This window comes from Colossoma macropomum, unplaced genomic scaffold (assembly GCF_904425465.1).
Source record: "Colossoma macropomum unplaced genomic scaffold, Colossoma_macropomum, whole genome shotgun sequence".
NCBI lineage: Eukaryota > Metazoa > Chordata > Actinopteri > Characiformes > Serrasalmidae > Colossoma > Colossoma macropomum.
Genome location: NW_023494788.1, coordinates 699961 through 725022, shown reverse-complemented (window position 1 = coordinate 725022; position 25062 = coordinate 699961). Strand labels below are relative to the sequence as shown.

At 39.6% G+C, this 25062-nt stretch overlaps 1 protein-coding gene across 1 annotated transcript; it reads left to right on the top strand.

The window, feature by feature from the left end:
• The first annotated feature begins 8211 nt into the window (after positions 1-8211).
• det1 (DET1 partner of COP1 E3 ubiquitin ligase) lies at positions 8212-24083 on the top strand. The gene is given in 8 exon segments (XM_036567969.1): positions 8212-8432; positions 9464-9603; positions 9605-9784; positions 11766-12221; positions 13894-14247; positions 18896-19086; positions 20865-21056; positions 23544-24083. Coding segments are annotated over 7 exon segments (1680 nt in total). The 5' UTR covers positions 8212-8432; positions 9464-9486; the 3' UTR covers positions 23734-24083.
• Positions 24084-25062: the final 979 nt, after the last annotated feature.

Below are 25062 nucleotides of genomic sequence, written 5' to 3'. Positions count from 1 at the left end.
TTTTTTTCTTTTTTCATTCTTCTTTTCCAATTTTCGAGCACTCAAAGTCCATATTGGAGAAAAAAGAACACTAAATGAATTTTGGCAAATGAGACTTTACCTGATGCCGTGCTTTTGATGATGTTCATCAGAATTACTGTGGATGGAATGAGCCCAGACTATTCTAGCTTTACTTAAAAAGCTTTTCCTTTTATTCACTTCTTCATGTTCGCCGCGCTCTCTGGAGCTCCTCCAGGCCAGAGGAGACGGCCCTGCAGCCTGCAGTGAGACCGAAGCAGCGCCAGACTGTTTTTCATTATGGAAGCGTAAAGAAAGGCGATGGTCACTGGAAATATCGGGTTATTTAAAGGCGGCCCTGATTAAAAGTGATTAAAAAGTGCACCGTATACACAAAGACGGCAGAAATGTAGTGTGAATGATGTAAAATAACATCTAAAAAGTAAAAATCAGCCCTTTTTGTGATGACAAATTCTACCATTTTTAAGGGATCTCAATCTTGTCCCATTATTTCTGTATTAAACATGTAAATCTTACAGCTGCTTTCACTTTATTGCTTTATTGTAAATGTGCCTCTTTGGTTCAACACGCTGGAATATGTGGATGTTTTCATGGTGGGATAATAATTTAAATAATTATTTTTTTTGCTTGGATTTTTGCTACTGATGTTCCACCAAAATAATCTTTCCTGAGTATTTCATTGTAGAAGCATGGAGCTCATTTTCCTTACAAGTAGTTTCATTGCACAATTAATAATAATAATAATGATAGGTCTTTATTTCTACAGCACTTTTCACTGTATGTACTTAAAAAGGTGGAGTGTTTTTTAGTAAAGATAATGGGCCTGTTTAAAACTATGAAGTGTATATAGAACCATATACAACACATTCTCCATCAATCTAAAGAACCTTTTCACTATGCAAAGAAAATGGTTCAATATAGAACTTATAGAGACATTATCTTTACTAAAAACCCCTTGAAGAACCATCTTATTAAGTATGTACAGTAAAAAGTGCTTAAGTTGCATACAAGTATTTTCAATGCACAATTAATAATGGTAAAAATAACAATGATAGATCTTTATTTATACAGCACATTTTACTGTATGTACTTAAAAGGGTGGTTCTTCAAGGGTTTTTTAGTAAAGGTAAAGGTTCTACATAGAACCAGGAGTTCTATAAAGAACCATTTTGTTTGCATGGTGAAATTGTTCTTCGGATTGATGGAGAATTGTGTTGTATATGGTTCTTTGAAAATGTTTCTTTATAGCACCAAAAACATCGTACCAACAGCATTCGTCAAGGTACGAACAGTGTAAATGTTCCCTCAAAGGTACTACAGTGGTTTTAGGGTCTGATTGTGAACCTTAAATAAGTTTCTCCAGGTGAAAAGTTTGTATTTGTACCTTTTCATAACCGAATGATTTAAAACAGAACAGTAAAATAAAAGCCTGGAGACGAGACGGGGTGTGTGGAGTCAGTACAATGTGAAATGGTTCTATGCAGAAGCCATTGTTTTAAATAAGTGTGTAGTTATACAAAGTTGCAAAGTGCTTTACTCAGAAATATAAAGGCTGGAAAAATAAAACAATGCTGCCTGAATGAAAACAACAGAAAAAAACACAAGTGAGCCAGAGTATGTCTTTGCATTTGCTAGCCTAAACAAACATGTTTTTAATTTACTTAAAAGAAGGTTTCACAAGGGTTCTTAGTTTGGTGAAATATCAAGTGTACATTTCTTGAATGAATTTTTATTTTTTGGACAAAATACATCATTTGCAGACATTTCCCAACAAATTTTGATGCCTTGGGGTGAATATTAAGGGAATTTGAACGGCCACAAAATGCACACGAAGGTAAGACTATAGACTTGATGGTATATAGAACCATGAACACTCAAAGAACCCTTTGCATGATTAAATGGTTCATCTTTCATCGTGAAAGTGTTCTTAAGATTGTAGTTTGCAGAGTGCTGTAGATGGTTCTATACAGAACCTTTTTAAAAGGGTCCTGCTATTGTTATGATGTCAAGCCTGTAACAATTTCAAAACCTTTTCAAAAAGGTTCTACATAGAACCATCTACAGCACATTGTCCATCAATCTGAGGAACACTTTCATGGTGCAAAGAACCCTTTAATCATGCAAAGGGTTCTTTGACTTCATGATTCTATATAGAACCATTTTCTGTACTAAAAAACCCTCAAAGAACCATCTTTTTTAAAGGAGTGTAGATTTTCAATCTGTCAAGATTGCATTCCAAATTTTCTCTGGAATGCTGTTCTAGAGTTTAGGCACTACATATGCAGATTTCCAACAAATGAGCTGTAATAAGCAATATTATGTAACACTTTTGCTTTAAAATAACAGCTTCAAATTCATTTGATGGTTCAATAACTTATAATGATGAGAATGGCATCTCTATCATTGCCACTCAGGGCCTGCTATAGCGCTATGTAACTTTGGAGGAGCAGCATGGGAACCTCTCACGAGAGCTCATAACGCTTTACAGCACCACGTCACAAACTCAGCTAGCTGTAATAAATGCTAAATTTCCTTCGGGATCAATAACGTATCTATCTATCTATCTATCTATCTATCTATCTATCTATATATCTATCTATGTATCTATCTATCTATCTATCTATCTATCTATAAGATGTCCAGCATGGACATCATGGCAGAGGCTGAGAAGAGACTGAAGAACATGCTGTCGAAGGAAGCGAGGAAGAGAAAAAGACCAAGCAAGAGACTGGACAAGAGTAAATCTCAGACTGGCTGTTACTCATTGGCGAGAGCTAAAAGAGATGAAAGGATGCAGGACGATCTCACGACTAACGGGAGAACAACAAAAGTCCGACAGTGTTCATCCCTGCCAGCGTCCCCTGCACGCACATCACGAATGCGTATGGACACTACAGATTACACATTGAAACACGCAGGCGCCTGAATCTGTAGCATTCAGACGCCTGCGTGATGCACATGAAGGGGAGCTGGATTCTGTATAAATGCACGTGTACAGCTGTCCATGAGGGGGCGCTCACAGCTCAATTTGTATTTACGAAAGTGGTGTAACAGTGAAATACAGTCCACAACAATAAGCCCTAAGAGCAAAAATAGCAAGTAAGAGCTTTAAATGTCAAGAGATTCGAATGTCATAAGTAAGACTTTGATGTGGAACGTAACAGGTGGAAAGTGCTGGAGTTGGAGACACTTCAATATAAAACACTGAAACTTTTTTCTTTCTTTTCTCAAGTTGATTCTCCCTTGTTTTTATCAGAAGCTAACTGTGCGGTGTGCCCGTCCCCAGGCCCCGATGGCGACCGTGAGAGCTGTCAGGAAGGCGAGGCCCAAACCGCAAGCGAAGAAGAGGCCCTGCGAGGACAGCAGGGAGGGGAAAACCAAGAGGGATTGGGGGACGGCATGCGAATCCCGAGCCCCGCCTCCTGGGCACCGGCTGCGGTCCCGAGGTGAGGGCACTTTAATTTGCCTCACGTTTGATCCCGGTGGACGAACTGGAGAACAGGGGCGGTGACGGAGGCGGAGCAATGAGGTGCTCATGTTGCCCTTAATGAGAGCTGACGCTGATCTGCTGTCGGCAGTGTGGGCACCTTTAAAAGAACAGAGAGGGAAGATATATATAGGACAGAAATGTCTAGTTTTGAAGCTGCTGAAAAGTTGGCAGCTTTGGTTTTGGTTTTGTTTGCTTTGTTTGTGTTTGGTCTGAAAATTAAAGTTATACGACTGCTGTGACCTTCAATCCCACCTCCAGCGCCCTTCCTGGGCCCAGACGTGCTACACTAACTTACTAATTAATCAGGCTTATAATCCTCACAAATTTCTCAAGTTTTTTTTTACCCCACCTCCCCCAAACAAACAGCGTGCAAATATTGCCACAAATAATGAGAAACACAGCAAAATCAGGCATTTTAGCCTGAAACAATCACAAAAAACTGGTGCAAGATCTAATTTTTATAGGAACACAAACACTGACCAAACACAGCCTCACAGATATGGGAATCAGTCAGGCTGATACCTGATATTTTTCATTTAATATACAATACTGTGCAAAAGTCCCAGAGCAACCTTCATTTCTTTAATATTCAGCCAAAACAGCCATTAAGTACAAGTTATTTATTTTTTAATGTCAGAAAAAAAAACACATTTAAACAGAAAATCACACAGAAGCCTCAAAAACTAAATTTAATATCAAATTTTCAGTATTTATTCCAGCTTCCATTCTTTTCAGGAGACTCACTTTCAGTTCCTCAAAGAATCTGCAGACACGCCTCCAAAGTTCAGTCTTAGAAGCTGGTTGATAATTTTCTGAAGTAATCAAACACATTCAGTGGTGTTGAGGTCTGGACTCTGGGGTGGTCAGTCCATTGTTCAGCTTCTTTGTTTGATGTGTCCGTCTCCTTTTCTCAGTGAGGTTCTTCTTGATCAGCTACACATCGTTTCAGACCCACAGCGCTGAGTCGTCTTCTCACAGTGGAAGGATGGACAGAAACACCTGTGGATGTTTTCAGATCTGAAGCAGCTTGATTTTCTCCTCTCTCTCAGAGATGAAAGCTTTAAGTGCTGTTTATCTGATGGGGGCAGTTTTGGTGTCTACAGGTCTTCCAGGTGGTTGTTAGGAGCCCCATTTTCTCTGTAGCTTTTAATCAGTTTTTGAACTCCAGTATTATCCTTTAATAAGGGGAATATCCTCTGTTTAACCTCCTCAGAAATATATCCTGCAAAATGAAGGAATTGTGTTGAGGACTCTCTGACTTTTGTCCAGTCTTATATGACCACTCCGAAATGATTTTATATCCTTTTTGCTGAAGAGTCCTAAACGTTTTGTTGCAGTGTTTAATAAAAAAGCTCCCATTTTCAGTTTGCAACATGAGAGCAGCTCCACTGCTAATGTAGAGTAAAAAAAAACATTAAAAAAAGAAATAAATTTAAAAAATGACCTTTTTCGTAATTATTATGGAAATCTGCTTGTCGGAAGATGTCAATTGACATTTTGAAACTGAGTGTTAATTTCATAATTTTTGTGGAAGATTAGCATGCTTCCCGTCGAGCAGGGCCATAAAAAGGTCTATTTACAAAGTCCAAATGTCCGCCGGCCTGTTTGGAGGGAGCGGCCGGGGGTTTTAAACATCCATCAATTTGTTCTATCAATGGCAGAAAAGCAGAAAAAGGAGGAAGCGAACCTCGTCTTCCTCTCGCTCACCTTTTCAGTGTAATCTGTTAATGGGTGAAGCTATTTAAATGGGCATTAGGCTACTTTTGACTCTAATTTTCTGTCCTAATGCCCCTCTGTTTTCACTACTAAGACCCACTCCAACTAAACCGGCCAATGTCGGTCAGAATAATCCCCAAATTAAAAGAGTAGATGTACTGAATAACCTATAATCTGTTTTTTTTGCAAGTAAAAAGTTCATCTCAGAAAGCCTCCCTAATCAAGCAGCTGCTTACAGGCCAAATGAACGTCCAGTATCTAAATGATGAGTATACACCGATCAGTAACATTATGACCTGTTGTGCTGGTCTGAGTGGATCAGACACAGCAGTGCTGCAGGAGTTTTTAAACACCTCAGTGTCACTGCTGGACTGAGAATAGTCCACCAACCAAAAATATCCAGCCAGCAGCGTCCTGTGGGCAGCGTCCCTGTGACCACTGATGAAGGACTAGAGGATGACCAACACAAACTGCAGCAGCAGAGGAGCTATCGTCTCTGACTTTACATCTACAAGGTGGACTGACAAGGTAGGAGTGTCTAATAGAGTGGACAGTGAGTGGACACAGTGTTTAAAAACTCCAGCAGCACTGCTGTGTCTGATCCACTTAGACCAGCACAACACACACTAACACACCACCACCACGTCAGTGTTACTGCAGTGCTGAGAATGACCCACCACCCAAATAGTACCTGCTCTGTTGTGGTCCATGGGGGTCCTGACCACTGAAGAACAGGGTAAAAGGGGGCTAACAAAGTATCAGAGAAACAGATGGACTACAGTCTGTAACTGTAGAACTACAAAGTGCACCTATATAGTAAGTGGAGCTGATAAAATGGACAATGAGCGTAGAAACAAGGAGGTGGTCATAATGTTATGCCTGATTGGTGTAGCTGTATATTACTTTAATTCCCAGCTCTCATTTTTGGGTTTAATGTCATTGTGCTGTGTTGGTTCAGCTCCTGTTTTACTTTACCGTTGATCTCTCCTCTCACTTTGGAGCTTTAGCGTTTTACTTTAGACCAAAAAGAGAAGAACAGAGTTTAACTTCAACTGCTAAACTGAAAGATGTGTCTGTGTCAGATTTTAATCTGTGTAATCCTGAACTACATTCTCCTTTGAATAGAGAACCTCATTCAGAAGGTTGTGTGTCTAAGACTAAGCTTAATCCCTGTAAACTAACCCTAACTGAGTTCACTCTTATTGTGCCTAATCTTAACCTTCCAATGTTTAGGCCTGTCATAATCATAAATTTTTGCTGACGATTAATTGTAATATGAATAATTGTAGTTGGTAATTTGTGTGTGCGGCGCCCTCTAAAGGCGTCATTAACAAACATCAAATAAACAAACGTCGCTCAGCGCCGCCCTCTAAAGGCGTCATTACCAAACATCGAATAAACAAACGTCGCTCAGCGCCGCCCTCTAAAGGCGTCATTACCAAAACATCGAAATAAACAAACGTCGCTCAGCGCCGCCCTCTAAAGGCGTCATTACCAAACATCGAATAAACAAACGTCGCTCAGTGCCGCCCTCTAAAGGCGTCATTAACAAACATCGAATAAACAAACGTCGCTCAGCGCCGCCCTCTAAAGGCGTCATTACCAAGCATTGAATAAACAAACGTCGCTCAGCGCCGCCCTCTAAAGGCGTCATTACCAAACATCGAATAAACAAACGTCGCTCAGCGCCGCCCTCTAAAGGCGTCATTACCAAACATCGAATAAACAAACGTCGCTCAGTGCCGCCCTCTAAAGGCGTCATTACCAAACGTCGAATAAACAAACGCTGCTCAGCGCCGCCCTCTAAAGGCGTCATTAACAAACGTCGAATAAACAAACGTCGCTCAGCGCCGCCCTCTAAAGGCGTCATTAACGAAAATCAACAAAACAAACGTCGCTCAGCGCCGCCCTCTAAAGGCGTCAATAAGAACATCAAACAAACAAACGTGGCTCAGCGCCGCCCTCTAAAGGCATCATTAACGAACATCAACAAAACAAACGTCGCTCAGCGCCGCCCTCTAAAGGCGTCATTAACGAACATCAAACAAACAAACGTCGCTCAGCGCCGCCCTATAAAGGCGTCATTAACGAACATCAAATAAACAAACTTTGCTCAGCGCCGCCCTCTAAAGGCGTCATTACCAAACGTCGAATAAACAAACGTGGCTCAGCGCCGCCCTCTAAAGGCTCACCTCCACCTTCTTCACAGCACGTCGTACAGTCTGTATATGAGCAATGTTTAAAACATGATATTGTTTTCTTGTAATTGGAAGATGTTTTATATGTTTAGTTCAACTACTACAGTAATTTTCAGTGGAAGTCAGATTGGTGTTTAGTTTTGTTTTTGCATTTAGGGAAAATGTTCAGGAAAAACAGAAACCCGTTTCTGCCACTGGAAAAAAATGTAACCTTTTTGTAAGTCATAATAATGATAAAGTTTCCACAACTATGATTTATGACTTAGCATCTCATAATTATGACTTAGCATCTCACAGTAATGAATAATTGTCTATATTAGTGTCTCACAACAATGAAAAATTCTCATAATAATGAGAAAGTAAGTCATGATTATGAGATACTAAGTCATAAACATGAGGTGCTATGTCATAGCTATGAGAAAGCAAGTCACAATTATGTGAAAGTAAGTCATAAGTTTGAAGAATTAAATCGTTACTATGAGATACTAAGTCATAATTATGAGATGTTAAGTCATAATACCATTATTTAACGCAATTATTATATTACATAATCATAATCCTCGTAGTTATGGAAAATGTATCATTATTATGGCTTAATAAACGGCTATATATATATATATTTTCCAGTGACAGAGACGGGCTTGCATAAGGAAATGTGTTGTAAGAGTAAAACGAAGAAACTAATCTGCGGTGTGATTTTGAGCTCCTCTCTGCTGCTGCCTGTGTGTTGGATCGTTCCGCCGCTCCTGCAGGTGGCGCTCTAAAAACTCAGCCGGAGGGTTTCCTGGCTCTTGGTCGTTGTGAGTTCGCCGGCGAGCTAACTAAGCTACGAGCTAACACGCAGAACACCGCGATTTCAGTGACAATGTTTAATTTATATCGTTCATACTACACATTAAATATATATATATGCCCTCTGTGGTAGAAGTAAGTGCTGAGTTTGGGTGTTTCTGCGCGGTTTTGATAAATAAAGGACTTGTTAGCGCGGACTGCGGCACAGAAACCAACACGTAAGTTTCATTTAAGTTCACTAAGAGAAAACATTTAGACTGAAATGCTCAATAAATTAACTCACCGCGACGGAATATCGCATCTATAATACTGTTTCACACAATACTAAACCTAAAAAAGTCTAAAACGTGCGGAGACATACATGAACCTAAACGTTGTGTTGAGATTAACTACCAACTCACTGCAATAACTCATTTAGCTAACGTTTAAAAGGGGAACTCCACCAGTTTTTCAAAACTGCTACATAATTAAGTGGTTAAGATGTAAACGGAGTCGTTCAGAGTGGTTTGGTGTGAAACGCTCCGTTCTAGAGAGTCAGAACTGTTCACAGTGGTGGTGATGGGAACCAGACGTCCACCTCTAAAAGCTCCCTCACAGCAAGTTACTACATGAAATGTGTTATGAATTCACAGCCTGATGACTGAGACACTGTTTTGTGATAATGTTGGCCTGAAACGTCTTGTTAATCAGTTTATTTTAATCTATTCACGGTGGAGGGATACATGCAGCGTGTTGTGATGCAGAACAGTGCAAGGAGGAAACTCACTGTTTTCAGATTTTCCACTATTTTACCATCAACATCCCACATAAACTTGTAGGTTCAAAAAGACTATGTTTGTGTTGTTGTCATCTCTGGTTCCTATCGCCACCACTGTAAAGAAACCAGAGTCACACCAAACCACTCTGAATGCAGAAATTCTGAAGAGTGGGTGGAATTCACCTTTAAGTTCATAAAGATATTCTTTTTCTCTAAAATGTAAATGTAGTCTACAGACGTTAGTGAAGCCCCTGTTCCCATAGCTGGGGTGCCATCATAGAGAGCTGCTTGGGTTCCTTTTAATTCTGCCTATTATCAGTTTCACTAGTTTTACTTAGTATATGTTCCTGAATAAACTGAACTAAACTATGTGTCCAAAAGAATCCAGACCCACAGATGAGTCTAAGGTCGCAGTGTCACCTTAAATTTGCGAAGATCTTGAATGTATTGCAGTTATTCAGCTTGTGTCTCTCTTTGCTTTTGCTTTCTCAGTCTTGACTGTAATGTAGGCGTCCATGGCGTCCTGCAGCGCGCCCACAACGGAAGACAGTTTCCCGACGTTGCGACCACGACGCATCCAGAACCAGAACGTGGTCCATCGTCTGGAGCGCCGGCGCATCTGCTCGGGCCGCCCCTGGGGCACACTGGTACAGGGTGCGCTGCTTCCACCAGAATCTCTTCCCCAACTTTACTGTGGTGAACGTGGAGAAGCCCCCATGCTTTTTGCGCAAGTTCTCTCCAGATGGACGCTGCTTCATCGCGTTCTCCTCGGACCAGACCTCCCTGGAGATATACGAGTACCAGGGATGCCAGGTAGGGCCTGGAGGTTTAGTGGCATAACATTTGAATACTGGTAGGATATTGTCCCATAATATGGATTTGAACATATCGTGGGTGTAATAAGATAAAAAATGAAGCATGAATAGCCCAGACAATACATTTACTTAAAAGCTATTTTTCTAATAAACTCAACAAAAAGGATTTAAATATCTGCAGAGCTGTTTACAGTGTTGGAGTAGAATATTACTCTGTTTTGGTAAATTAGACTTTTTCCACTATGTTGGTGCCCTTTATTGGACCAAAAATGCAAAAAACCTTTCCATTATGCTCTTAACAGTAATAAACTGAGATTAAAATCACATAAGTTTAACAAAATGTACAATGAGATTCAAAAGTAGAAACCAGTACTATTTGAATTAAATACAGTGAGATTAAAATCAGAATCAGTTAGATTAAGATTAAAATCGGACATGGTAAGATTAAAATCAAATACAATAAGATTCAAAATCAGACACTGAGATTAAAATCACAGAGTAAATTTAAAGTCATGTACAATGAGATTCAAAAGTAGAAACCAGTACTATTTGAATTACATACAGTGAGATTAAAATCAGAATACGCTACATTAAGATTAAAACTGGACATGGTAAGATTAAAATCAGATACAGTAAGATTAAAATCAGACACTGAGATTAAACTCACAAAAGTGTAAAATAATAAATAATAAAGTGTAAAAAAATAAAGTAAATAATGTACAATGAGATTCAAAAGTAGAAACCAGTACTATTTTAATTATGTACAGTGAGATTAAATTCAGAATCAGTTTAGATTAAGATTAAAATTGAATAATAAAAAATAAAAAAAACAGAGAAAATGGCTCTGAGGGAGAAGTTACCAGTGCTCTACCACCATGTGGGCCCTCTCTCCCCCTCCATGTTCTCCCTTCCTTGTTCTGTGTTTGCCTTCATCTTCTGACTGGCCAGCTGTCCCATGATGTAATGAATGCGAAAGCCATTGAGGTTCATAAAGTTCATAGAAAAAAGCCCAAATTACCCCCCCCCCCTTTTTAATAGGTAATTAATTATTAATGCTCTTATCTATGTATACATTTTAAATAGCGATCAGTGTGCACTTGTAACAATGTAAAGAACTCAGTATAGTGTGAGGCAGATCAACACTGAGACTGAACACTGCTTAGAGTCTGAGCAGGCACCAGTGTCGTACTGCTGTCAGTACTAATTTGGTTATTTGTACCTCGTGATGTCATAATATGCAATATCATGAATAAAAAGAAATACAGAAAGATTAAAATCAGACACTCAGATTAAAATCATAAACAAGTAATATTTGAAGTACATACGGTGAGATTAAAATCAGAATCAGTTAGATTTAGATTAAAATGGACATGTTAAGATTAAAATCAGATACAGTGAGATTAAAATCAGAATAAGTTAGATTAAGATTAAAATCAGACACAGTGAAATTAAAATCAGATACTGAGAGTAAAATATAAACAAGTAATATTTAAATGATTTACAGTGAGATTAAAATCAGAATCAGTTAGATTAAGATAAAATTGGACATGTTAAGATTAAAATCAAATACAGTAAGATTCAAATCAGACACTGAGATTAGAATCACAGAGTAAATGTAAAATCTTGTACAATGGGATTCAGAGTAGGAACAGATAATATATAAATTATATTTAATTGAGATTAAAATCAGAATCAGTTAGATTAAGATTAAAATCAGACACAGTGAGATTCAAATCAGACACTGAGATTATAATCACAGTAAATTTAAAAATGAGATTCAAAGAAGAAACGAATAGTATTTAAATTACGTACAGTGAGATTAAAATCAGACACAGACTGAACACTTCTTAGAGTCCGTGTAGGCACCAGTGTCCTACTGTTGTCAGTACTGTTTTGGTTATTTGTGTATTGTAATATCATATTATCCAATGCAAAGTATCATGAATTAGATTTGACTGTCACCCCGCCCCCACCGACAGGCTGCCGAGGACCTGCTCCAGGGCCAGGAAGGAGAGACTTTGGCCAACGGGAATGACCAGCGCTCTCTGAACATCCGCGGGCGGCTCTTCGAGCGCTTCTTCTCTCTCCTCCACGTCACCAACGTGGCCTCTAACGGGGAGCACCTGAACCGTGAGTGCAGCCTGTTCACGGACGACTGCCGCTACGTTATAGTGGGGTCTGCGGCCTACCTGCCCGAGGAGCCGCACCCGCACTTCTTCGAGGTTTACCGCAACAACGAGTCCGTGACTCCAAACCCGCGGTCTCCTCTGGAGGATTACTCGCTCCACATCATAGACCTGCACACGGGCCGTCTGTGCGACACACGCACCTTCAAATGTGATAAGATCATCCTGTCTCACAACCAGGGCCTCTACCTGTACAGGAACATACTAGCCGTGCTGTCTGTCCAGCAACAGACCATCCATGTGTTTCAGGTGAGTGCGGCGGTAACAGCCTCCACAGCACTGTGATGGCAGTGCAGCTCATTAATACGACCCTAGGACCTTTTTGGCCTTTAATCAGACAGTGAGATTAAAATCAGATACAGTGAGATTAGGATTAAACGCAGGCACAATGGGACATGAATTCAGTCTAGTTTTAGACTAAATTGCAGCGGCAGTGTTGAAGCACTATTGGAAATTCTTTTTAGACTAGGCTTATGCTTAATCTGGTTCCAGGAAACTGGCTCAGACACAGATTAAAATAATTTACCGTGAGATTGAAAGCAGAAACAGTGAAATTAAAAGCAGACGCTGTAAGATTAAAATCAGACGCAGTGATATAACATCAGGTACAGTAAGATATTGAAATGAGACAGTGAGATTAAAATCAGAATCAGTTAGATTAAGATTAAAACTGGACATGTTAAGATTAAAATTGGATGCAGTGAGATTAAAATCAGACACTGAGATTAAAATCACATAGTTTAAAATCATGTACAGTAAGATTCAAAGTAGAAACAAGTAATTTTGAATTATATACAGTGAGATTAAAATCAGTTAGATTAAGATTAAAACTGGACATGTTAAGATTAAAATTGGATACAGTGAGATTAAAATCAGACACTGAGATTAAAATCACAGTTTAAAATCGTGTACAGTAAGATTCAAAGTAGAAACAAGTAATTTTGAATTACATACAGTGAGATTAAAATCAGTTAGATTAAGATTAAAACTGGACATGTTAAGATTAAAATCAAACACTGAGATTAAAAATCATATGAGTGCAAAATTATTTAAATGCAGTTGTTCAGTAGTAGAAAAGCATATAATCTCTGTTGGTCAAAAAAAGGTATATCCAAAAAGGTAACTTTGCAAGAGAAAGTAAACCCTTCTTAACTTTTAATATAAATTAGTGTAATGAGATTTTATCTTTAAGTAATTATGACTCATTTCTACTGGTCCATGCATCATGATAAAGAGAGCTACTGTCTTAAATTATGTACAAAAAGCATAAAATAAATAAAATAGATTAGATAATGCTTTATTAGTCCCACATTGTGGGGAATTTCACAGTGCTGGACATGTTAAGATTAAAATCAGACACTGAGATTAAAAATCACATAGTAAATTTAAAATCATGAACAATAAGATTCAAAGTAGAAATAAGTAGTATTTATACGGTGAGATTAAAATCAGAAACAGTGAGATTATAATGAGACACTGAGAGTAAAATCATATTTTAAATGTAATCAAATAATAATCAAACAACATTGAAATTATATACAGTGAGATTAAAATCCAAATCATTTAGATTAAGGTTAATATTGGACATGTTGAGATTAGAATCAGATACAGTAAGATTAAAATCAGTGAGATTAAAATTGGACACTGGGATTAAAATCATTATTTTTAAAGTAATGTATAATGAGATTCAAAGTAGATTAATATTTAAATTATATACAGTGAGATTGAAATCAGAATCGGCAGATTAAGATTGAAATTGGACATTAAAATCAGTAACAGTAAGATTAAAATTAGATGCAGTAAGATTAAAATCAAGACACTGAGATTAAAATCACATAATGAGATTCAACACGAAAACAAGTAATATTAAATTTATATACAGTGAGATTAAAATCCCCTAATTTCTTCTCGTCTCGTCTAGGTGACTCCAGAAGGAACTTTCCTGGACGTCCGAACCATTGGACGTTTTTGCTACGAGGATGACCTTTTGACCCTTTCGGCGGTGTACTCCGAGGCTCAGGCGGAGGGTCAGCCGGGTTTCTCTCGACTCTACAAGGAGAAAAGCATCAACTCTCTGAAACACAGACTCCTGGTGTACCTGTGGAGGCGAGCGGAGCAGGACGGCAGCGCCACGGCCAAACGCAGGTTCTTCCAGTTCTTCGACCAGCTGAGGCAGCTGAGAATGTGGAAGATGCAGCTTCTGGACGAGCATCACCTCTTCATCAAATACACCAGCGAAGACGTGGTCACCCTCCGGGTCACCGACCCCTCTCAGGTAGAGCTGTGTGATGTATGTATGATGACTGTCATCACAGTATTGGTCTCTGTAAGGACTGGAAATATGGCAAAAATATAACATCACAATATTTAATAAGTGGTCATGATACATGATGTTGATACAAAATGAAACGTAACAGCTGTGGTGATGAAAACTATGCCTGTTGAAAAAACATGCTTTTTTTAACTAACTTAGAAAGATCTGGAAGCAAAGTCAAACAATTGGTAGTAATAATAATAAAAATAATAATAATAATAATAATAAAACTTAATAATGGGCTGACCTTCAGTTAGCTATTGTTTTTACTATGCAGTTTACAGGCTGTCTGTAATTGGTTGTAATTGGACTAAATCTATTATATGAATGCAGTTGTTCAGTAGTAGAATCTCTGTTGGTCAGATAAAAAATATTTCCAACAAAAATATCATCCAAAAAAAAACTTTGCATGAGAAAGTAAACTTCTTTAGTTCATGTAATGAGATTTTAGTTATTATTTCATCTTTAAATATTATGCATCATGATAAAGAGAGCGAATGTTTTAAAATATGGACAAAAAAACATAAAATTAATTAAAAAAAAGATAAGATAATCCTTATTAGTCCCACATCGGGGAAGTTCACTGTGTTACAACAGCAAAGGGAGAACAAGGCACTCAAGAAACGAAGTAACAAGAAGAAAATTAACATATAAGATATTAATTACTTTAAGGTTACAGTTTGTTACTTATTACTGTATAGAAAATGTATGTAAAACTAAAAGTTAAACTATAAACTTCACAAAATTAACAATATAAACATTATAAATAAAGAAGCAAAAAAATCTTTACGCTATAAGTATATTTTACACGTATAGCACATGGAGTATTGATTATATTGCAGACAAGTATCGTGATTTATTAGCAATAAAAACACTAAATAGAAAAGCAAAAAAATCTTTACCATGTAAGGATATTTTACACATATTGCACATGGAGTGCAGATTATATTACACACAGGTATGGTGATGACAGCAAAACAGCAAAAATGAAGATCCCAAAATTGATCCTAATAATGATAACGTATCGTTAAGCTTCTGCGATGTTATTATGCAAGACTGAGGTTTGTAAATGAGCTCACAGTGAATTGTGCCTTTGTTCTGTGCTGCTCAATCTCTGATAATCCTAACAAGTGTTCAGTAACTTGCTTCTCTTCGTGAGGCTGAGCTGAACAAGAAGCGGCTTATGTGGTGTCTGGAGAACATAATTACTCCAAACATTAAACTCCAGTCTGGAACAGCTGAGAGATGACTGTGAGGGGTGGTCCCGCGGGGCGAGACGTGATCTCGTCACAGATGCCCGGGGACAAGCGTGAGAAATTTAGTGCTGAATGTCAGGGGAACGTATTCGGGTCGGAACAAACTGAGTGGGAAACGTTTAAACCAATCCGACGGCTCGTGAAAGCAGGGCTCAGAGTGGGGGGTGCTGACGATGTCTGATGAACGGCTGCCCTGTCATTAGCCCTTGGAGGTGGCGTAAGCTAGCATGGCTGAAAAGTCCCTCCAAAAACTCCATTTAAGCTGTAGATGTCTGTTACATGTGGAGAACAGCTTACATGGAGCAAAAGTAATCATTCCCTCTTGCAGTGTAAGAACAGTTCTGTTAATGAGGGCTAAAAAATTAATCAATTTATATTGAAATCGCAATTTTCAAATCACAAGGGCTGCAGGTGTAAGATGAGTAAATTTAGCCTAATTTAGCCTAATTTAGCCTAATATCAGAGCTTGTTAACTGCCTGTAGATGAATTAGACCAGGGGTCTCAACCCAAATGTTAAGAAGAGCCATTTCGTCCTTGCAACAAAAATCAATCCAGCTTGGGAGCCCATTTGTGTCCATTTTACCATCCTGCCTGTAAATATGTCTCAGTATGTGCTAATGAACTAGTATAGGCTAAAAATATAACAAACAAAAATCCAGACTTACTTTGCTCTGCTTTAAGCTGAGGCCTCATAAATATTGGGCTGATGTTTCTGTATAAATCATCCAAAACCCTCCGTGTTTGAAGAGATTCTGAAAGAAATGTCCGAACGCGGCCGCAGGAGAACGAGGCTGCAGCGTCAAAGAACAGTTAAAAGTCTGAAAGCAAAGTTTAAAGAATCCGAGGACGCGAACCAAAGAAGTGACCGCGCCCTTTTTACGGCTCGAACACATTCTGGGTGATGAGCCCAGCTGTCAGTCAGTGAAGCTTCATGATGGCTCCTGTGATGCTGGTGAAGATGAAGCTGATCCTCCGGGAGCGACTGGCGTTTGTTGGCAGTCGTGATTGTTTACCTCTGGATGAGCCGCGTGAAGCTCTGTTCTTTTGCGCATGTGGGTCACTTTAGGAGCTGATCTGTTCAGACTGATGTCGCATACAGATCACATTTAACAAACATAGTGAACAGCCAAACAAAACAATTAGATTTGGTGAGAAAATCGGATTTGGGCCACTTTTACCTGCTGTGTGAACGTAGCCTTAGGAAATCAACAAAATACACAGATCAGACGTAACATTCTGACCCTCATGGACCCTCACAGAGCAGGTACTATTTGGGTGGTGGGTCATTCTCAGCACTGCAGTAACACTGACGTGGTGGTGGTGTGTTAGTGTGTGTTGTGCTGGTCTGAGTGGATCAGACACAGCAGTGCTGCTGGAGTTTTTAAACACTGTGTCCACTCACTGTCCACTCTATTAGACACTCCTACCTTGTCAGTCCACCTTGTAGATGTAAAGTCAGAGACGATAGCTCATCTGCTGTGTTGTGTTGGTCATCCTCTAGTCCTTCATCAGTGGTCACAGGACGCTGCCCACAGGACGCTGTTGGCTGGATATTTTTGGTTGGTGGACTATTCTCAGTCCAGCAGCGACACTGAGGTATTTAAAAACTCCAGCAGCACTGCTGTGTCTGATCCACTCGTACCAGCGCAACACACACTAACACACCACCACCATGTCAGCGTTACTGCAGTGCTGAGAATGATCCACCACCCAAATAGCACCTGCTCTGTGAGGGTCCATGGGGGTCCTGAGCACTGAAGAACAGGGTAAAAGGGGGCTAACAAAGTATCAGAGAAACAGATGAACTCCAGTCTGTAACTGTAGAACTACAAAGTGCACCTATATAGTAAGTGGAGCTGATAAAATGGACAATGAGCGTAGAAACAAGGAGGTGGTCATAATGTTGTGTCTGATCGTTGTATAATTTGACCGGGTTGCACAAACTTTTGCATACAACCGAATGCCTCATGTAGCTGTCATAAGTAAGTAAACTAAATCAGTGATCCATTCTTATAGTTTTATCCTCCACTGCAGTTCTGATATGGATTATATCGTGTTAGTTGGTTTTATTAAAGAATGAAATCAGTTATTGGTAAGGAGATGTTTATCGGTCATCTCAGTGAGCTGTGGTGTGTCTGTGTTCATTTTTATCCTGTGCTTTCATACTCAGCCATGTGTTACAATCGACTTTGGGTGTGAAAAAGTTTTTTAAAAAAATATAAAAATCAATGTATTCATCTTGTTTTGTTCCTGCTGATGGTGATAGTAGTAGAAGAAACAGCTTCAGTGCTTCTTGCTGGTGGCATTAATATTCCTTTTGTATTCCAGGTCTTCATACTGTCTGTATATTCTCCTCGCTGCAGTCCTTCTGTAATTCTGTAATGGCTATCGACGATTGACAGTCAGGTTAAAAAAACAAGCAAGTGAATCGCGCTGAGGTTTTGACCAGAAAAAAGATAATTGTGATTATTTATTGCGATATAACAGTGCTTAGCACATTTTAATGGGTGGTTAGAGAGTGCTGTGTGGAAATGCCTATGATTAGTCAGGCTGGATGAACACCTGTGATTTATCAGGACGCGTACAGAACACTCAGCTGAAACGTCTGAGATTGCTCAGAGGTCTCAACGTACACAAGCCAGTATTACACTCATTTGCATTGCTTTTTTCCATTTAAATGTACCTAAAATCTCATCTTTTTCAGAAAATCTGTTTGAGACAGTGAGTGTGTATACATGCACTCAATAATCCGATCATAATCGGATTTCTGCAGTTATCCGATTATTCAAATGGTCATGTGAACGCCATACTCCGATCTCGAAATCTGGTCAAGAAATCAGATAAAGAGGCTGGATTTTAGCTCAGTAATCAGATTTCTCATTGCATGTAAACTCTTACTCTGATTTCTGTTGAATTTCTCAGTCTGCGCACGTGCGAAACAGACGGTGGATGTCGCTCACTGTTGGAGCAACGTTGAAACCAAACACGAAATAAAGGATTTAAATATTCTTCATCTTCTAGATGATGTGTGTTCGTATTTTCAGGTAAAGTGGCGGGATGTTTGAAAAAAAGTTTGTTTTACGATACGTTTACAAGTTACGTTACGAGTTTATTGGCTGGTTGCAAAGCAGAAATCTGATTACTGCCTGACTCATGTAGACCTGAAGTTTCCCATTATCTGATCACTCAAGTGCGTGTAAACTTGTTGATCAGATTACTGACACAACCTGATTTTCTGCAGTTATCAGATTATTAAGTGCATGTAAACGCACTCATTGTCTTACTTCAGGCTTTTATCTGTTTCTTCATCGTTCTCTCACACGGTCTTTGTCTTTCTCTCTTTGTCTCTCAGCCCTCTTTCTTTGTCGTGTACAACATGGTCACCACTGAGGTGATCGCGGTGTTTGAGAACACTTCGGACAAGCTGTTGGAGCTGTTTGAGAATTTCTGCGATCTTTTCCGGAACGCTACGCTCCATAGCGAGGCCGTGCAGTTCCCCTGCTCCGCGTCCAGCAATAACTTCGCCCGGCAGGTCCAGCGCAGGTAAGTCCACCTGTTAAAAAATACTTGCGTGTGTATCGAGTATATACCATCACCAGAACAAGAACAAAAGCTTGTTTTTACATTTTTTTTGCCTACTTTCAAAATACCAGCTGCCGTTTATACTGCATCAAAATATTATGATAAATGAACCCACAGAAATAGTGAAAAATGGCTTGGAATAAAATCTCTAAGTGACTATATATATATATATATATATATATATATTCAGCTGCAGTTCTCTAAGTTACTCAGTGCTTAAATAGGTTCTTCTTCTCAAGATGTTTTCTGGAAAGGTACTTTTACTCCATTATTTCACCACAGAAGCAGTACTTTTACTGGAGTATGGGTTTGAGATGCTCTCCATGTCTCTGTTTGGTGGTAAATTTCAGGAAGGGGTGGCCATGTGAAGAATGTGCAGCTAATTCGGTTTCAAACCAGGGGTGTCGCACTTAACCACTAAAAGGGTCGTATTAAAAAAGGCCATTTTTTTATTCTAAATATGCCAAAACTGCAACAGCAAAATATGCATTGGATACTTATTTACAAATAATTCTAAATAAGAATAAATTGTTTTAGGTAGTTTTATTAAAAACTGCCTGTTTGCTTGAACTGGACGCCAGACATCTCTTCTTTTTTGTGTAACCGCTGGCCCATATTGTTGTTGGGATAAGGGGGTCAGAATGCACACTATGTTGCAGTGCATGTTGGGAACTGTAGTGCAGCTCATGGAGAAACGGTCTAATAAGAATAGAACATTTAAATAATTTTGCGGGCCGAATAGGACGGTGTCACGGGCCTGAGTTGGCCCGCTGGCCTTCTGTTTGACACATGGAATTTAAGGAATTTAACTTTTACACTTCATGTCAAGGCCTTAGCAGCGTAGGGAATAAAATGTGCAGATGGTTAATAAAATATCCTTATATAAAGATGTATGAAGTCCTCCAGTGAATTGTTGGGGCTACATGACCCTCCAAACAGAGGTTTTCAGAGACTCCAAACAGAGAGTTATGAGGAAAAAAGAAAAACCAGCAATATGGCTGAACAAGAGACCAACGAAACCCACAAATGTGAGAATTTTCTCCGTTAAAAACTTGATAATCATTGTTTTATCTTAGTTTGATGTCGTTTCAGTGTATTATGGACTGTTTCTTCAAAACAAGCATAAAAAATTGCTAGTAGTAGCTGATGTCTCGGTAGCTAGCTAAATTTCCCGTTCCACCTTAAATAGTCCAGCAGTTCCGATGCCTGAAGCGCCAGAATGTAACTGCTGCACCATTTAACGTGGAACAGGAAAATTCGAACGAGAAGCTGGTGAATATCTGACTTCAGCTTCATATCACTGAAGAATTAGGGGTGGGTGATAATAAATAATTGCCCCTCTCTTTGAAGGCATATGATGCCCTAAATGTAACTAAAGCCCAGCAGTGAGGAGCTGAACTTTACCCTCCTCTGCTGTCACTGCAGACTGGCAGGGTCGCCTACAGAGCAGCGCTGGTAGCTGTTAATGAAGTGATGTTCTTTTTATTTGAGGGTCCCATTTCGTAGGGCAAGATCTCAACCACTACCCCTTGTAACTCAGTTCCAAGGGGTTATGGTGGCACTGGAAAACAAGGGGTAGGGGTAAAAAGAAGAAATGGGATTGGGCCAGATTGTTATAGAGCTTTTTAAGTGTGGTTTTCATGCATTCATTTACAGTCAAATTTTGTTCTTCTGTCGTTCAAACTCCTGTGTGTTCAGAAGACTATTTTAATGATTTCTCTCCCTCCACATTTCTGCAGGTTTAAGGACACTATAGTGAATGCTAAGTATGGTGGTCACACAGAGGCGGTCCGCAGGCTGCTGGGTCAGCTCCCCATTAGTGCGCAGTCATACAGCAGTAGCCCCTACTTGGATCTCTCACTCTTCAGCTACGATGACAAGTGGGTCTCTGTCATGGAAAGACCCAAAACATGTGGAGATCATCCCATACGGTGAGACTGGGCGGGGTCAGAAGCCGTCACTGGGAGATTTTTGATGAAAGCCCAGTAATGTGTGGCATTTAATATGTAGGTTTACTTACATAGCCTGGGGTAAACGGTCATAGTGCATGTTCACGTCAGTGTTATACCACAGCACTCACTCAATAATAGTAACAGCACATCGCACGACTGTGGCTATTAGCAGGTTTTGTTATTCCATTAGCGTGAAGTGGAACAGGACGGCTATTAGAGAGAGCTCTGGCTTCAGACCGTTCACTCAAAAATTGTTACCGTCAGACTGTAAAAGTACACACACTGCAGATTCATACCGGATTAAAATCACTCACAATTATTACCGTCAGACTGTAAAACTACACACACTGCAGATTCATACCGGATTAAAATCACTCCACAATTATTACCGTCAGACTGTAAAACTACACACACTGCAGATTCATACTGGATTAAAATCACTCCACAATTATTACAGTCAGACTGTAAAACTACACACTGCAGATTCATACTGGATTAAAATCACTCACAATTATTACTGTCAGACTGTAAAACTACACACTGCAGATTCATACTGGATTAAAATCACTCCACAATTATTACAGTCAGACTGTAAAACTACACACACTGCAGATTCGATTCATACTGGATTAAAATCACTCTACAATTATTACCGTCAGACTGTAAAACTACACACTGCAGATTCATACTGGATTAAAATCACTCCACAATTATTACAGTCAGACTGTAAAACTACACACACTGCAGATTCATACTGGATTAAAATCACTCCACAATTATTACCGTCAGACTGTAAAACTACACACTGCAGATTCATACTGGATTAAAATCGCTCCACAATTATTACAGTCAGACTGTAAAACTACACACACTGCAGATTCATACTGGATTAAAATCACTCCACAATTATTACCGTCAGACTGTAAAACTACACACACTGCAGATTCATACTGGATTAAAATCGCTCCACAATTATTACAGTCAGACTGTAAAACTACACACACTGCAGATTCATACTGGATTAAAATCACTCCACAATTATTACCGTCAGACTGTAAAACTACACACTGCAGATTCATACTGGATTAATCCACAATCCTGTCTGTAGTTCAGTTTTGTTAACATGATATTTGATGATAAAATCAAGCCCTGGCAGTGATTGATATCGAAGTCTGCTGTACCAGTACATGCCATTTCTCACCTTACCTCAAATGTGTTCAGTCAGCCAGAACATGTTTGGAGTTTAATCTTTACTTCTTTAGTTTTATCCTGGAGCTACAAGGCTGAAGTAGATAGCAAGTAATGGAGGCTTATATTCCACCGTTTATCATGGTGCTAACTGTGTATCTTAATCATCACTCACTTTTCTCAACCTGCGCTGAGTTGTTAATAGTCTTGTGTGGTTTCTGACACTGTATGCCACCGTTGTCTAAAATATTAGGAGGAAAATGATTGAAATGGTTTTAAATTAGATTTTTCGACAGATTTTACTTTTAATGCGTAGTGATTCACACAAAGGCCCAATCCCATTTCTTATTTTTACCCCTACCCCTTGTTTTTGAGTGTCACCTTGCTCCTTTGAACTGAGCTAAGAGGGGTAGTGGTTAAAGTCTTCCCTCTGAAATGGGACCCTCAAATAAAAAGAACATGACTTCATTAACAGCTACCAGCGCTGCTCTGTAGGTGACCCTGCCAGTCTGCAGTGACAGCAGAGGAGGGTAAAGTTCAGCTCCTCACTGCTGGGCTTTAGTTACATTTAGGGATCATATGACTTCAAAGAGGAGGGCATTTATTTATTATCACTCACACTTAATTTTTCAGTGATTTGAAGCTGAAGTCAGATATTTGCTAGTTTCTTGTTTGAGTTTTCCCGTTCCACCTTAAATGGTGCAGCAGTTCTGACCTGAGGTGCCAAAATATAACTACTGCACCTTTTAAGGTGGAACGGGAAATTTAGCTAGCTACCGAGACATCAGCAAACTACTAGCAATTTTTTACGCTTGTTTTGAAGAAACAGTCCATAATACATTGAAACGACATTAAAGTCAGATAAAACAATGATAATCATAAGTTTTTTAACAGAGAAACATTTGTGGGTTTCTTTGGTCTCTTGTTCAGCCATATTGCTGGTTTTTCTTTTTTCCCTCATAACACTGGAGTGTCTCTGAAAATCCTCAGTTTGGAGGGTCATGTGGCCCTAACACTTCACCCTACCCCTCTATCTCAACAACAATCGGGACACGCTACCCCTAGACGTGAGCACGCAAAATGGAGGGGTAGGGCAAAGTGGTAGGGGCCGAGGGGTGAAATGGGACTGGGCCTAATTCTCACGTGTGGATTTACAAAGATATTCATGCGTTTAAGGATAACATTCTCTCTCTCTCTCTCTCTCTCTCTCTCTCTCCCTCTCCTCTCTCTCTCTCTCTCTCTCTCCCCCTCTCCCTCTCTCTCTCTCTCTCTCTGCAGGTTTTATGCAAGGGATTCTGGTTTGCTGAAGTTTAAAATTCAGGCTGGCCTGCTGGGCAGACCGATTAACCACACCGTCCGGAGACTGGTCGCCTTTACCTTTCACCCTTTCGAGCCTTTTGCCATTTCTGTACAGCGCACGAACGCTGAGTATGTTGTCAACTTCCATATGCGCCACGGGTGTGTGTGAACAGACTACGGACCGTTTCTGAATGAACTGAGTGTCTGCTTTTTCAACGCTTTTTTTTTTTTTGCTTCAATCCTCAAGCTTTTTGTTTTCACAGTGGAAAAGAACAGGCTGTTCTGAACTGTGATAATTTCTTCATAGCCAGGAGAGATTGGAGCGGTGCTTGCTGGATTTTAAAATGACAGCAGTGACGTCTGTGAGGGACGCATGTGTGCTGTTTTTTTATGATTAATATCCCTTTTTTATATTAAAGCGTTATTTATTGTAGATACGATGTATTATGTTTCACTCTTTTACGGATCGTTTTATAGGAAATAAAAGCTGCTTTGGAGCGTTTAGGCCTTCTGATCTCACCAATTTCACATGCTGCAGTTTTTTATTTTTTATTTTTTTATTTCAACGTTAAGAGTGTTCATTTTCAGTGTTTATGTTCATTCACTTTGCAGCCTGGATGCTAAATTAAGGCTGAACTTTCTCCAGAATCACATTCGTCAGTTTTCTTTTGAAATGTTGCCTGGCAGGACAAGAAATTCGTACTTTGCAGTCACGAAATGCAATGCAATTTTTGAAATTGCTGCACCAGTACAGGGTCCGCGAATGCCCCCTTTTAGCTGAACCCATCCCCCCCGCACCCCCGCACCCCCGTTCAAAAAGCCTAATGAAATAAACTCCGATACAATCCATTACCAGCCCGGCACCCACATAGTGGACCAGCATTAACCAAAAATGGAGGAGGTATCATAGCACTTACCATCCGTGTCACCGTCGCTAATGTCACAATAATAACACAGACTAATTGTGAAACGGATTCATTACACCTGGCTTCACTAAATGATGCCGAATCCTCTTGAGAATAGGCCGTGCTGATGATGCCGGTGCAGAGGTTGAAGAAAATGCATCTATTTTAGCTCCCACTGCTCAGTGGAAGACCATACAGGCTTCGTTCCCCCCATTTATTTTTGTCAGGGTAAAAAAAATAGGAATCAAATAAAATGAACACCCAGAGCTAAACACACATTTTGGGGTTGTTATGCTCCCTGAGAAAAAGAAAAGGGTAAACAGAAGAAAAAAGTCAAATCTCCCCTCAGTCTAAAAGCTTCTTTTGCTTGAACTTCTGCGCATTTTTCCCTTTTTCTTTCTTTTTTTTTCGAGTAGACCCCTAAGTGCAACTACTGTAAACGTAATCATTTTTTTTCTCAAGGCTTTATGAATACGAATCTCTGATATCCCGCTAGTTACTGACAAAAATTTCCTCCGTCCTGCGAGATGGCCGCATTCTTGCGAGCGCTCCAGGCGCAGGCTGTGAATGCTTTTAGCCGGCGCTCCGCGTTG